This window comes from Delphinapterus leucas, chromosome 12 (assembly GCF_059928025.1).
Source record: "Delphinapterus leucas isolate spDelLeu-1000000601 "Yukka" chromosome 12, BTC_Dleu_Yukka2, whole genome shotgun sequence".
Taxonomy (NCBI): Eukaryota; Metazoa; Chordata; class Mammalia; order Artiodactyla; family Monodontidae; genus Delphinapterus; species Delphinapterus leucas.
In genome coordinates this window covers 24,155,146-24,168,325 of record NC_143140.1, presented here as the reverse complement: position 1 = coordinate 24,168,325, position 13,180 = coordinate 24,155,146, and the positions used below count along the sequence as shown (strand labels likewise).

The 13,180-nt window shown below is 35.2% G+C and overlaps 1 protein-coding gene across 12 annotated transcripts in view; it reads right to left on the bottom strand.

Annotated features, from left to right (window-relative positions):
• Positions 1 to 13,180, bottom strand: part of DOP1A (DOP1 leucine zipper like protein A) — a 126,618-nt gene that overhangs the window by 101,629 nt on the left and 11,809 nt on the right. For 4 of the 12 annotated variants that reach the window (XM_089921785.1, XM_089921790.1, XM_089921791.1 and 1 more), the window contains exon 1: positions 1,104 to 12,672. In XM_089921785.1, coding sequence (XP_089777911.1) covers positions 1,104 to 1,241 — 138 coding nt within the window. In that variant the 5' untranslated portion in view covers positions 1,242 to 12,672. Of the gene's footprint in view, positions 1 to 1,103; positions 12,675 to 13,180 lie in introns of those variants that run through there. The other 8 variants (XM_022590297.3, XM_089921782.1, XM_089921787.1 and 5 more) reach the window with 4 other exon arrangements.

The window sequence follows — 13,180 nt, the reverse complement described above, 5'->3', positions numbered from 1 at the left end:
ATTTCCACAATTTAATGAACTGCTTTTACACGTAGTTCCTAATAAATCTTCAGAAAGAGACCCTTCAGGACAAGAAAGAACCTAACTACCTTTAAACAAACTCATATTTTTGGATGCAATTTCTTGGGGATATTGTAAAAGTTTTGAGAATTTATCAAACCTCAAATGACAAATGTTAGAAGTTAACATGTCAAACAGAAGTTTGCGCACCTAATTTTAAGATAAATCCTTGGCATTGGAAATGAAGGCTTTTTTTTTTTTTTAAGATATCGGGGTAATTATCTACAGTATGAGGTTGAAAACTAGTGTTCTTGGTATGTATTTTAAGACAAATTTCTTTCCTAATAATTGTATGCTAAACTGTTTGATGTTAAAATAGTTACCGGAAGAGCTTGCCCTTCATATCTGGTCCCCTAGTCCACTTAATATTTAGTAGCATTTGTATTCAATAACAGATATTAAAAACAAAGCCCCCAAAATAAAAACTATGTGTGTGAAGTGAGAAAACTTTGATCTAAGTTAAAAAAAAAAAGGGGTCAAAATTTAAAGCTACAAGTTGATCAGTGATGCCACCACAATAACAGTGGATAACAACCAGACATGTGAAGAAGGATCATTCAAGGCCAAGCTCCAAGGCCTAAGCAACAGCTTGTCACTTTTGTAAAAAGTACTGACTATAACTAAGAACTGCCTGGACATAAAATGTTTTCTTAATGCTACATACCATTTGGAAAGGACACAGCAGTTACTGCTTTCCACATGCAATTTTTCATTTTGCTGCTAGGAACTCCAGAACCATATCTGATGCTCATTTACAGGAACTTATTAACTTCATGGTTAGCATATTTGCTTCCTAGTCTTGTGTTTATAGGTAATAAAGGAATAACTATATTTTTCAAGTACTGTTGTGGTTTTGGCCTCAAAAAAAAAAGTCTGACTATATAGGCATGCAACTCATGAAGTAAAATAGCAGAGTCAAAAGTAATTCTGAAGTTTAGTTATGTTTTTAAATTCTTTACTCCAAGGTTGAGAGAAATTCAGTAAATACAGATGCAGATTTCTGATTTTTACTCCATTTTATAAAATGAGTAAGACAGACATACCTTATTAAGTTTTCCAAGTGCCGATATCAAATCTGCCCATTCACTGGAGTATTCAAAATTCTTTAGTGCTTTATCAATTGCAGCTACATAGTTTCTGTATTTGGAGTCACTCAATAACTCCAGCTCTTCTGTGTTCATCCTCCCACAGCGTCCCACTAGAGGCAAATTCCAAAGTCATGTAAAATCATCACCTACAAAAAAAGTCTGCAGGAGGAACCAAAGTTACAAAGTAAAGTATTAAAATGGGTTCAGAATCAATGGCTAACTTTTAAATGTTTCTTGAGTTAGGAGTGATCAAAACTTCAGTCAGCTAGCACGCAGGTTCATGGAAGTATTCAAAGACAGCTTCAAAGATAACTACTCATGTGCTGCTTTCTAGGAACTGGAAAAATGGCTGTGAGGACTTAGGGATTTATAAAGGAGGAAATATTCCTGTATTTATTTCATTTTAGAAATCATGTTATTTCTTTGTCATATTTGCTGATATAACATTCTGATACATACTCCTCTACTTTGTTTTGATCCTAAAATGCACTGACTGGTTATATTAGAAACATCAAGGACATTAAAACAATAACAACAACAACAATAGGAAAAAGAAAAAGAAATGAATGACTTGGAGATCATCTAATTTTATTAAGCAATAATGGGCATATAGTATGAAAGAACATAAGCTGTTTGGAATTAATAAAACTTTTAATAAAACTGACGAGTATATGAGATAGTTTAAAATATTTTCACAAATTCTTTGATATTACTTTCAAAAAGCACTGCCTAATTCTCCAGCCCTGTGAGCTGGATTCTGGGACTCAATTCTAACGAAAATAGTAAGGCAGAAGTGACAATTTGTAATGGCCAAGACTAGGTCATAAAAGCACTTCAGCTTCCTCCCTTCTCTCTCTCTTAGATCACTAGATCTGGGGAAAGCCAGCTGCCACATCACGAGGACACTTCAACGAACCTTATGGAGAGGTTTCTGTGGTAAGGAACCGAGGCTTTCTGCCAACAGCCATGTGAATGAGCCACCTTAGAAGCAGATCCTTCATCTCTAAGAAAGCCTTGATTTGACTGCAGTACCAACTGACATCTTGACTGATTTCATGAGATCCTGAGCCAGAACTACATAGCTAAGTCTCTCAAATTCATGACCTAGAGAAATTTTGTTGTTTTAGGCCACTGAGTTGGGGGGCAATTTGTTACACAGCAATAGAATAGATAACTAATGTGCAGTAGTAACAAGGAATCGAGGCTCAACTTAAAAATCAATGTGGGGACTTCACTGGTGGCACAGCGGTTAAGAATCCGCCTGCCAATGCAGGAGACACGGGTTTGATCCCTGGTCTGGGAAGATCCCACATGCCGCAGAGCAACTAAGCCTGTGTGCCACAACTACTGAGCCTGCGCTCTAGAGCCTGCAAGCCACAACTACTGAGCCCGTGTGCCACAACTACTGAAGCCTGTGTGCCTAGGGCCCGTGTTCCACAACAAGAGAAACCACCGCAATGAGAAGCCCGCACACCACAATGAAGAGTAGCCCCCAACGCCTCAACTAGAGAAAGCCCGTGTGCAGCGATGAAGACCCAACACAGCCATAAATAAATAAATAAATAAAGAAAGAAAGAAAGAAAGAAAGAAAGAAAGAAAGTAAGTGGCCTCTCCACCTTTTTGGTGTCCTATCTGACTTTTAACTTTGCACCCTTCCCTAGAGCTGGGTTTGTGGATCTGCAGAAGGATCTAAGAACTAGCCAATACAATTAAATGAGGTTAAAAAGTCTTTCAACAAATGGCTTTGGGATAACTGGATATTCATGTAGAAGAATGAAGTGGACTCCTTCCTCACACCTATACAAAAATCAACTCAAAATGAATCACAGATCGAAATGTAACAGCTAGAACTATAAAACTCTTAGAAGAAAGTACAGGAATAAATCCTCAAGGCCCAGAGCTAGGTCTTCTTAGGATTTCTCAGAAATAACACTAAAAGCAGCATAAGCAATATAAACACAAGCAAGGAGAAAATAAACCGGACTTCATCAAAATTAAAAACCTTTCTCTGCTTCAAAAGATACCATCAACAAAGTGAAAAGACAACTGACAGAATGGAAGAAAATATATCTCCCATATTTCTGATAAGGGACCTGAACCAGATATATAAAGAACTCTTACAAGTCAATAATAAAAGGACAAATAACTTTGAAATGGGCAAAGAATATGAATAGACATTTCCCCGAAGAAGACACACAAATGTCCAAAAAGTCCATGAAGTGATACTCAACATCATTAAGTATCAGGGAAATGCAAATCAGAACCACAAGATACTTCATACACACTAGGATGGCTATAATAAAAAAGACAATAATAAGTATTGGCAAAGATATGGAGAAACTGGAACATTTGTACAGTGCTGGTGGGAATGTAAATTGGTGCAGCTGCTTTGGAAAACAGTCAGGCAGTTCTCAAAATGTTAAACATAGAATTACCATACAACCCAGCAATTCTACTCCTGGGTATGGTACACATATTCAAGAGAAATGAAAACATGTCCACACAAAAACTTGTACACGAATGTTCAAAGAAGCATTATTCATAATGGCCAAGAAGGGGAAACAACTCAAATGTCTATCAACTGATGTGTGGATAAATAAAAAACAATGAAATATTATTCAAGGATAAAAAGGAATGAAGTACTGTTATATACTATGATATGGATGAACCTTGAAAACATTCTGCTAAGTGAAAGAAAGCATGTATTTTATAATTCCATTTATATAAAATGTCCAGAATAGACAAGTCTTCAGGGATGGAAAGTAATTAGCTTTTGGTTAGGGTAGAGAGGGGAGTGAATTGGGGAGAAACAGAAAGCAAAACCAATGAAGTTAGAACACACCCTCTCAACATGCACAAAAATAAATTCAAAATGGCTTAAAGACTTAAACATAAGACATGACACCATAAAACTCCTAGAAGAGATCATAGGCAAAACATTCTCTGACATAAATCGTACCAATGTTTTCTTAAGTCAGTCTCCAAGGCAACAGAAATAAAAACAAGAATAAACAAATAGGACCTAATTAAACTTACAAGCTTTTGCAGAGCACAGAAAACCATAAAAAAACCCGAAAAGACAACCTACAGAATGGGAGAAAATATTTGCAAATGATGTGACTGACAGGGCTTAACTTCCAAAACATACAAACAGCTCACAGAACTTGACAACAAAGAAACAAACAACCCAATCAAAAAAATGTACAGAAGACCTAAATAGACATTTCTCCAAAGAAGGAATACAAATGGCCAATAGGCACATGAAAAGATGCTCAACATCACTAGTTATTAGAGAAATGCAAATCAAAACTTCAATGAGATATCACTTCACACCAGTCAGAATGGCCATCATTAAAAACTCCACAAGTAACAAATGCTGAAGAGGATGTGGAGAAAAGGGAACACTCTTGCACTGTTGGTGGAAATGTAAGTTGGTGCAGCCACTGTGGAAAACAGTATGGAGGTTCCTCTGAAAACTAAAAACAGAATTACCATATGATCCAGCAATCACACTCTTGGGCATGTATCCAGACAAAATTCTAATCCAAAGAGTTCATATGTTCATAGCAGCACTATTCACAATAGCCAAGGCATGGAAACAACCTAAATGTCCATCGACAGGAGGAATGGATAAAGAAGATGTGGTAATATATACAATGGAATTCTACTCAGCCATAAAAAAGAACAAAATAATGCCATTTGCAGCAACATGGATGCAACTAGAGATTATCACACTAAGTGAAGTCAGAAAGAGAAAAGCAAATACCATATAATATCACTTATATGTGGAATCTAAAAGATGAGACAAATAAACCTATCTATGAAACAGAAACAGACTCACAGACATAGAGAACAGACTTGTGGTTGCCAAGGGGGAGGGGATTGGGGGAGAGTTGGAGTGGGAGGCTGGGGTTAGCAGATGTAAGCTATTATATATGGAATGGATAAACAACAAGCTCCTACTGTACAGCACAGAGAAATATATTCAGTAGCCTATGATAAACCATAATTGAAAAGAATATAAATAATGTATACATATATATAACTGAATCACTTTGCTGTACAGAAGAAATTAACACAACATTGTAAATCAACTATACTTCAATAAAAAATTGTTTATAAGGATGGTTACACAGCTCTGTGAATGTACTGAAAACCACTAAATTATACACCTTAAATAGGTGACTTGTATATATGTGAATTATATCTCAGTAAAGGTATAGAGCTATATATATGTGTATATATGTAAGATATATATCTATATATGTAAGATATACACACATATAGATATATGTATACATATAAAAATGGGCTTTAGGGATTTGTGCATTACCTCAAATTACATGCAAAATTTACATCTTACATTTTATTGGGGAATAGCCTACTTTTATAATATTGTCAAAAATAGTTTTTAAAGTAATCCTCAAAAAGGCTAAGAATCACTACCCTAGAGAATGTACTCTATATTAATAAAAACCTGTTTGCCTGAAAAAAGCTAAAATTCTCTTAATTTATTAAATCAAAATTTCCCTGGTTAAGGTTATGCCAAAAAGAAGCAATACACACTTCCCAATTCTCTATCTCAACTCTTTAATCCATAAAAACAAAACCAGACAAATCCTAAATCCCGTCTTTGGAGAGAATATCACCTTAAATACACAGTCACTTGACATATGAAATTATTCACTTCACTACACCATGTGCCAAGCAGTATGTTTGGATGCTGACTAGAGAGAATATACCTGATTTATTGATGCTTTTCCCATTGGGAGCGGTGGGAGTGGAGAATAAAGTAAAGTAAATCCTTCAAGACAGTTAATCCGCTTTTCTCTGTAAAACTGTGATTTTTTTTTTTTTTTTTGCGGTACGAGGGCCTCTCACTGCTGTGGCCTCTCCCATTGCGGAGCACAGGCTCCGGACGCACAGGCTCAGCGGCCATGGCTCACGGACCCAGCCGCTCCGCGACATGTGGGATCTTCCCGGACCAGGGCACGAACCCGTGTCCCCTGCATCGGCAGGCGGACTCTCAACCACTGCACCACCAGGGAAGCCCAAAACTGTGATATTTGACCCTTGGGGCTTAATATAAAGTTTATGAGGAAAAAAACCCACTTTATAGTTATATCTTCATGGTCTGGACTCTCAAAGCAGCAAACTAAACATAAAGCAGTATTTTGAAGGACTACTCTGTGAAATCCAAGATGACTGTGAAATTTAAATAAGTGAATCAAAAATTATCTCAACTACCTTCCATTTCAAAATTGATTTTGTTTTATAGAAGAGTTGGATATGTAATTCTCCTTCTAGGGTAGAAGTCTTTGAGAGCAGGAACTATGTTTTATATATATTCGTATGCTGCACAGCACATAACTTACAATAGTGAATGAAGCTCAAGCTGGATTCATACAAAGTGGTTTAAGTGTAATGGTTAAGACTGGGAATAAATTAAAAATTCTGCAAGCTGTTTTATCATTAATCTATGGTTTCTAAAAATTTTTTAAACTAGATTTAACCACAACTATAAACAAACACACTGCAATATGTGCTTCAGATACAAAAGATTGACATACGAAAACATTTAAAGCTATAAAATTTGGTAACTAATAAATATTAATACGTAGTGAAATATGGAATGAAGGTTAGAATGAACACAAACTAAAACATTTATAAAACATTTATAATTTTTCTTCTGAAAAACCAGAGAAGAAAGAACTGCAAAACCAATTAAACTTGGGGGAAAAAACCAACTTGATTGGATTTTCTGAAGGTGTATAAAAACAGTATAAAATAACTATAAATTCTAATTGATAAACCTAAGAATGTACTAGTGGTAGACACAGTAAAGCACATGTATAAATTTTACTGACAGGGACATTTTTCTCCTTAGCAGTATTTCCAGTATAAGAGATAACATCTATTTTGAAAATATACAATATTTGTGCATGGGGAAGATTAATCTGAAAATCAATTTACTAGTAATTTCTAACAATGAAAATATGAGTTATCTGTAATTGGGGTATTAATATAATTGTGAAGCTAAGTTACCTCAGTTGACATTTTCAGACATACTTTTTTTATTTGGTATTTATATATATTAAAAAAAAAATCCCAACCAATAATGACCAGCTAAGTTTCTGGGGTTTATAACTCTTGTACATGCTTACAGCTAAAAAAGTTGAGTCAGGTAAGAAATTTGGATTTTCTTATTTAGCTAAAAAATTCTAAATTCTTAAATATGATTAAAAAGAGTACATATAGCATGGGACACATATAATACTAGGTAGAACATCAAAAGCAAAATCTTATGCTTCCTGCAGGAACTACTCAGTATTAACCAATTCTAAAGATATACCTGGGGACTGTCCAAGTGTTCTACCACATCCCAAGGATGTACATGAATAAATTATTTAAAGCATCATGCAATACAGGGGAAAAACCTATTTGTTGATTATGAAAGAAAAAGCACCTAAAAAAATGCTATAAAGATGCTTTTTCCAAAATTTTTTGACGAAACGAAAAATTATCAACCAGTAATTGTTACCATCTAACAAAGGAATGTGGCAATTATTGACAAATCTATTTCATTTTGACCAAAAGTTCTGAATTTCAATGTTGACACTTTCACTAAATAATCTTTAGCAAATCATTTATTTAACCAATTTATGAAGCTAGTTACTCCAAAAAATTAGTAACTTCCCTGGAGGGCTAACAATACAGATAGAAGAAAACACCTACCAGGTCTCTCACAAATAGGTTAAGATCACCCACTAGAACGCTGATGCTCTGTACTTCCCCCTATCTGACCCAATCTCAAACCTTCAAATGGTATATATGCTAGGAAACTCCAAACACGGGATCAACAGATCTTCAGCTTCTCTCTGCAGGTCCTGCCACCTGCTGGTCTTAAGTATATTCTAAGGATAAGACCTTCAAAGCAGCAGAGGTAGGCAGCATCTTAGCTAACCTTATACTGTGCTTAACTAAATGCCAGACACTGTTCAAATGCTTTGCATATTTCAATTCATTTAATCCTATTCGATCTTTTGAGGTATAGGTACTTACCATTATTACTGTCAACATTAACAGATAAAGAAACTGAGGCATAGAAATATACGTGACACAGTTAAATGGCAGAGCCAGGGATTTACACTTAAGCAATCTGGCTTTAGAGTTCTAACTGAACCACTGCTCTTCACTCTCATGGAGACTTTTTTCCTTCTTATACCCAATCCTACCTCAGGGCCAGGGCGTGAAGTGTCTTTCTTACTCCCTCTATAACACTTACCTGGAAATTCCAATTCTGGTTGAGCTCAGTTATGCCTGAACCCAAGCACCTGAACATCGCTGGAGAAAAATTATACAACTAGGCTGACCAACTGCCCTTTAAATTGAGAAACACAAACCTCAAACACTCAACACTGTTCTAATCCACCACGTTTCCTTTATAACCTTACCTGCCTGACACAACTATGTCATACCTTCCCTTCTCAAAGCTCTAATACCACCTTTTCTCCATCACGGCTAAAGACCAAGCTTCAAATTATATAAGAAAACAGAAGAAAAAGGAAAGCTCTTACATTCCCTCCAACGAATCTACAAACCTATCTCCACCTATATTCATATTCTCCACTTTCCCTCCTGCTCTGAGGAACAAAGGACCCTCCTCCTTTTGCCCTGTTCTGGATTCCATCTCCTCTTGCCTTCTCAAGACTTTTCCCCAAGTGCTTTATTGGCTTTCTCTCCTCCCTCAGTACCAGTTTCTCCTTCTCTACAGGATCATGCTACATATAAGCCCTGGAATCTCTCATGGTGAAAAACTAAAATTAACAGCCTCCCCTTCACCCCCATAGGCTCTCTGGCTGCCAACCCATTTCTCTGTTCTCTATTATTACAAACCTTTTTGAAAGATTTCTCTGTACTCACTATTCCACGCCCTTATCTCCTATTCACTCTTCAGCCCACTCAAAAATGCCTCACGATGCTGTCCCTCCAAGAAAACCACCCATGTAAAGGTCACCAGGAAAGTGACCAAAGGTCACTTCTCTAGCCCGTCATCTTAACTTCTCAGCAGCATTCAGTACTTTGCTCTTGGCTCTCAAGGTATGTTCTGACTTCTCTAATCAGTCTTTTTCAGTCTATGTAGGCTTCTTTTCTCTATTCGAATTTTATTTTATTATTTTTTAAATGCTAAAGTACTTCAAGGCTCAATCAGGAGCTCTCCTCTCTTCTCTCCCTTAAGTTATCTCCTCTAGTTCTACAGTTTCAAATAGCATTTAACTGATATAGCCTAAATATATTACCACCTCTTCTATTATTTCCTCTTCTATTCTTCTAACTGGTTGGCGTCAACTCTAGCACGCCACTGAATCCTGCTTCTATTCTTGAGCGCTATCGTCCACAGAGAAGCCAGAGATCTTTTAAAATCACATTGTATCATTATAAGAACATCCAAACTGAAATACAGCAACATGTTTTGCATTGCAGGGCATCTTGCATTTGCTATTCTCCACACGCGGAAATTCTTAGGTCAACTCTTTGTGAGGCAAATTCCTTCCCATCTCCAAGTAATATCAAACCCTCAGAGAAGCCTTTCTCAAGTAGCCCACACTCGGCCCACAGGCTTAACATCTACTCTAGAATATCACATGATTACCCTCCTAGCACTTATTACAGTCTGAAATTATCCTATTTATTTGCTTGTTTCCTATCTACCCTCTCTCACTGGAATGCAAATGTCATGAGATCAGGAGCCCTACTAGACTTGTTCATTCCTGTATCAGCAGTCCCATAAAAGTGACTAACACATAGTAGGCCCTCAAATGCTTTGAATAAATGAATTAGTCAATGTGAACACAGTTCACAAACCATTTTGCTTTGTTTCTCTGAGAAAAGCTTTGTAGAAAACAGAATTAGTTCTATTTTTCTAACCAGTGTAGCCAACATGCACTCTCTTCAAACAGACTGTATTCATAATTGCTATTAAGTGCTTTAAAAAATTAAAAGATTCTCCTAAGAGCACCTATAAAAATTGTGCTGTATCCAATTATATTTAATATTTATATTTATAATTTACCAAATTATAAATTAGTTCAGTTTAAGCTTCAGTATTAGGCATAATTTCTTAATGTGGAAAATGTCATTCTAGCCCTTGTGAAAGGAAATCTGTTAAGTATGATACTCCCAGAGGTCTAATCTTTTAAAATTAATTAGGTGACAATCTCATGTTGAAGAAAATTCTGACAAAGAGTTTTACTATATTTAGCTATATTTTCACTTTTGCTTTCAGTAAAAACTATAAAAATTAAAACCTAAGATATGAAAAATCAAGAATCCCAGCATTCCATCAGAGTGAAAAACAACAAACTTGATTTAACTTTGCTTTTTCTTCCCATAGACATATACAAAATTATACATCTGTTAAAAACAGTCTTTGAATTCTATAAAAGTGGTAACTTAAGGTTCCTTGTAGCTTTAAATTCTGTGATTTTTGTGACACATAAGCAATATGAAGAAAAGTAATTTAGAAAATAGAAAAGCGTGGGCACATATTACAACTTAAAATGATCCATTACTGGGTAGCTGGGATTCTACCGTAAGCATCAAGTAGTAAATAGCTATAATAGTGAACACTAAACATATGCCCTGAGTTAAAGATAACCATCCTGCCCCCAAAGCACACCTGGCAAATAAACACTGCCCATACATTATTCAAGATGATGATATTTACAGCAACTGACTTAGGAATTAATTACTCCGTGGCAGGCACTACACTAAGCTCTTTGACACGAATTATCTCATGTAATCTTCACAACAAATCCATGAGGCAGGTATGCTCATGGGTCCACGTACATAGGAATGCTTTAGTGTTTGAGGTTCCACAGAGAGTAAAGGGAGGAACCTGGCAGAACTCTGGCAGGCTGACTCCTGCATCTGGTCCTTAATCACTTATCTTTCTGAACTACTTTTAAATTACAGCTCTTAATTCTTCTGACTGGCATATCCTACCTCTCCTCTGTTTTTCATTTTTGAAAACCTGTTCAGGCTATCTAGCCTTTCTGCCTTTCTTGACTCTTTACCTCCCCAGTTTTTAGACACTGTATTTTCTTTTTCTGTTGCACTTATTTCTTAAAAAAAAAAAAACAACAAAAAAAACCTGTAATAATGTAAGTACATAATATCTCTGTTGTTCCTTCCAGACCTTGAGTTAAGCACAGGGACAAAGCTCAACTCTGAATACCCCTACCTAGCTCATTGCTTGATATTGCAAGTGTTTAGGTTAAAGTGTAAGGCTAAATGACTATAAATTCTGATGTAAAAGGTTTTGTCTTGGTTGTTACATGTAAAACAGTGATTCTAATTCAATAAATGACTAGAGTGGAAGAGGAACCATACATAGTATTGCTATATATAATATATATAGTATGTACAAGAACTATATATAGTATGTACAATCTACTTGCCTGAGAAAACAATTCTAAACAAGTAAAAATACGCTCTCAAGTGGAAATAAATCCTAGAGAGGTGCTACAGGTTTGGGTTGTGTCTCCAAAAACAATTACAGGTGTGGCTTCCCCAAATTAATGATGCCCAGGGCTGATGAATCCTGTAGGATCTAGTTTATAAATTCTATTATTAAACACCCAAGGGATGCTTTACAAGACCCAGTAAAGACAGGTTTTATTTTGTTTCTCTTTTGGGAAAGGGAGATATAATTCATGAGGGCTGCTAAGTACGAGGGGACAAAATAATAGTTCAGAAAATAAGTGTTTCAAAGAAGTTTCCCACATTTTCCTGAAACCTATGGGCATCACTGATAATTCAATTACATATTCTAGTTTAGTCATACTTGTATTAAACATATCTATAGAAAGAAATGGTTGTGTTGATAACTGAAAACTGAGAATCTAAAACAACTGAATTTTGCCTTTAGGACTTATCATATGCCTTTTTTAAACATACCTTTTTAAAGTTTGGCATTTGCTAATATTAAAATCTGCTTGATTTCCCTATCGATGGGGATGGGAGGGGGGATGAAACAGAAATGTTTTAGGTGGCAAGGGTAAGTCAGCCTGAGAGTAAATATCAGAATAATACACTTAAAGAAAATCTAAATTATCTAGATTGACCATGTTCTGGTCTGTTTTCAATTAGGAAGAAGCAAGAAAACAGTGTTTGTTTTTTATACATAAGAACAATAATGATAAAACTGAGTAGCTAGTCAGAGTGATTAAAAAGAAAGATGTGAAACAAGATAAAGGACAAATCTAACTTTCAGCTAACCTATCAAGTACTTTTCCAAGTTTATTTAAAACATCACTTTTCAGAAAGTATCTTTCTCAAAATAAATATGTTCATTTGTAGCTATTTTCTTCATTTAATAATGAAGAATAATGATTTTGCTTAAACTTTGAAAGAAGTATTTTCTTAACTAAAATAAACTACTAGAAATAAAGTAAAAGAAGCAAAAATAATCTTTACAGTACAATTAAACCCACCATATTAAGTTAATCAATTGTTTCAAATAAAATTTCATTTTTTAAAAATTAGTACTTTAACAATAATGGTCTCAGCATTAAAAAGTTAATGAACAATATACTATTAATTTTACTATTCAACTTTAAAATAAAGACTGGTTGCTATACAAATTAACATAAAAATACTATACTGTATATACTAAACAAATTTTTCTGTAATGTATTTAAGTTCGAGTATCTGTAAACAAATTTTATTCCCTGTGAAAAAAGATATAATTTTTTTCCCAACTGAAAAAACGCCTACACAATAAGGTTTATTTTCCTTTGTGAATTTTATTGAAACTGCTCCAAAAGTATAATCATGAGGAGTAAAACATACACACATACATGTTCACTAAGATGCAGATTCAATCAATGCCTATGCATATAAAGGATAGGAGCAAAACATTACACAAGCAGGGAGGCATCAACACTTTAGCTGAGTAATTTTACATGCAGGGATTTACAAAAAAGCATTCACACTGTACACAAACCATGCGTGTGTTTGTGCACATAGGT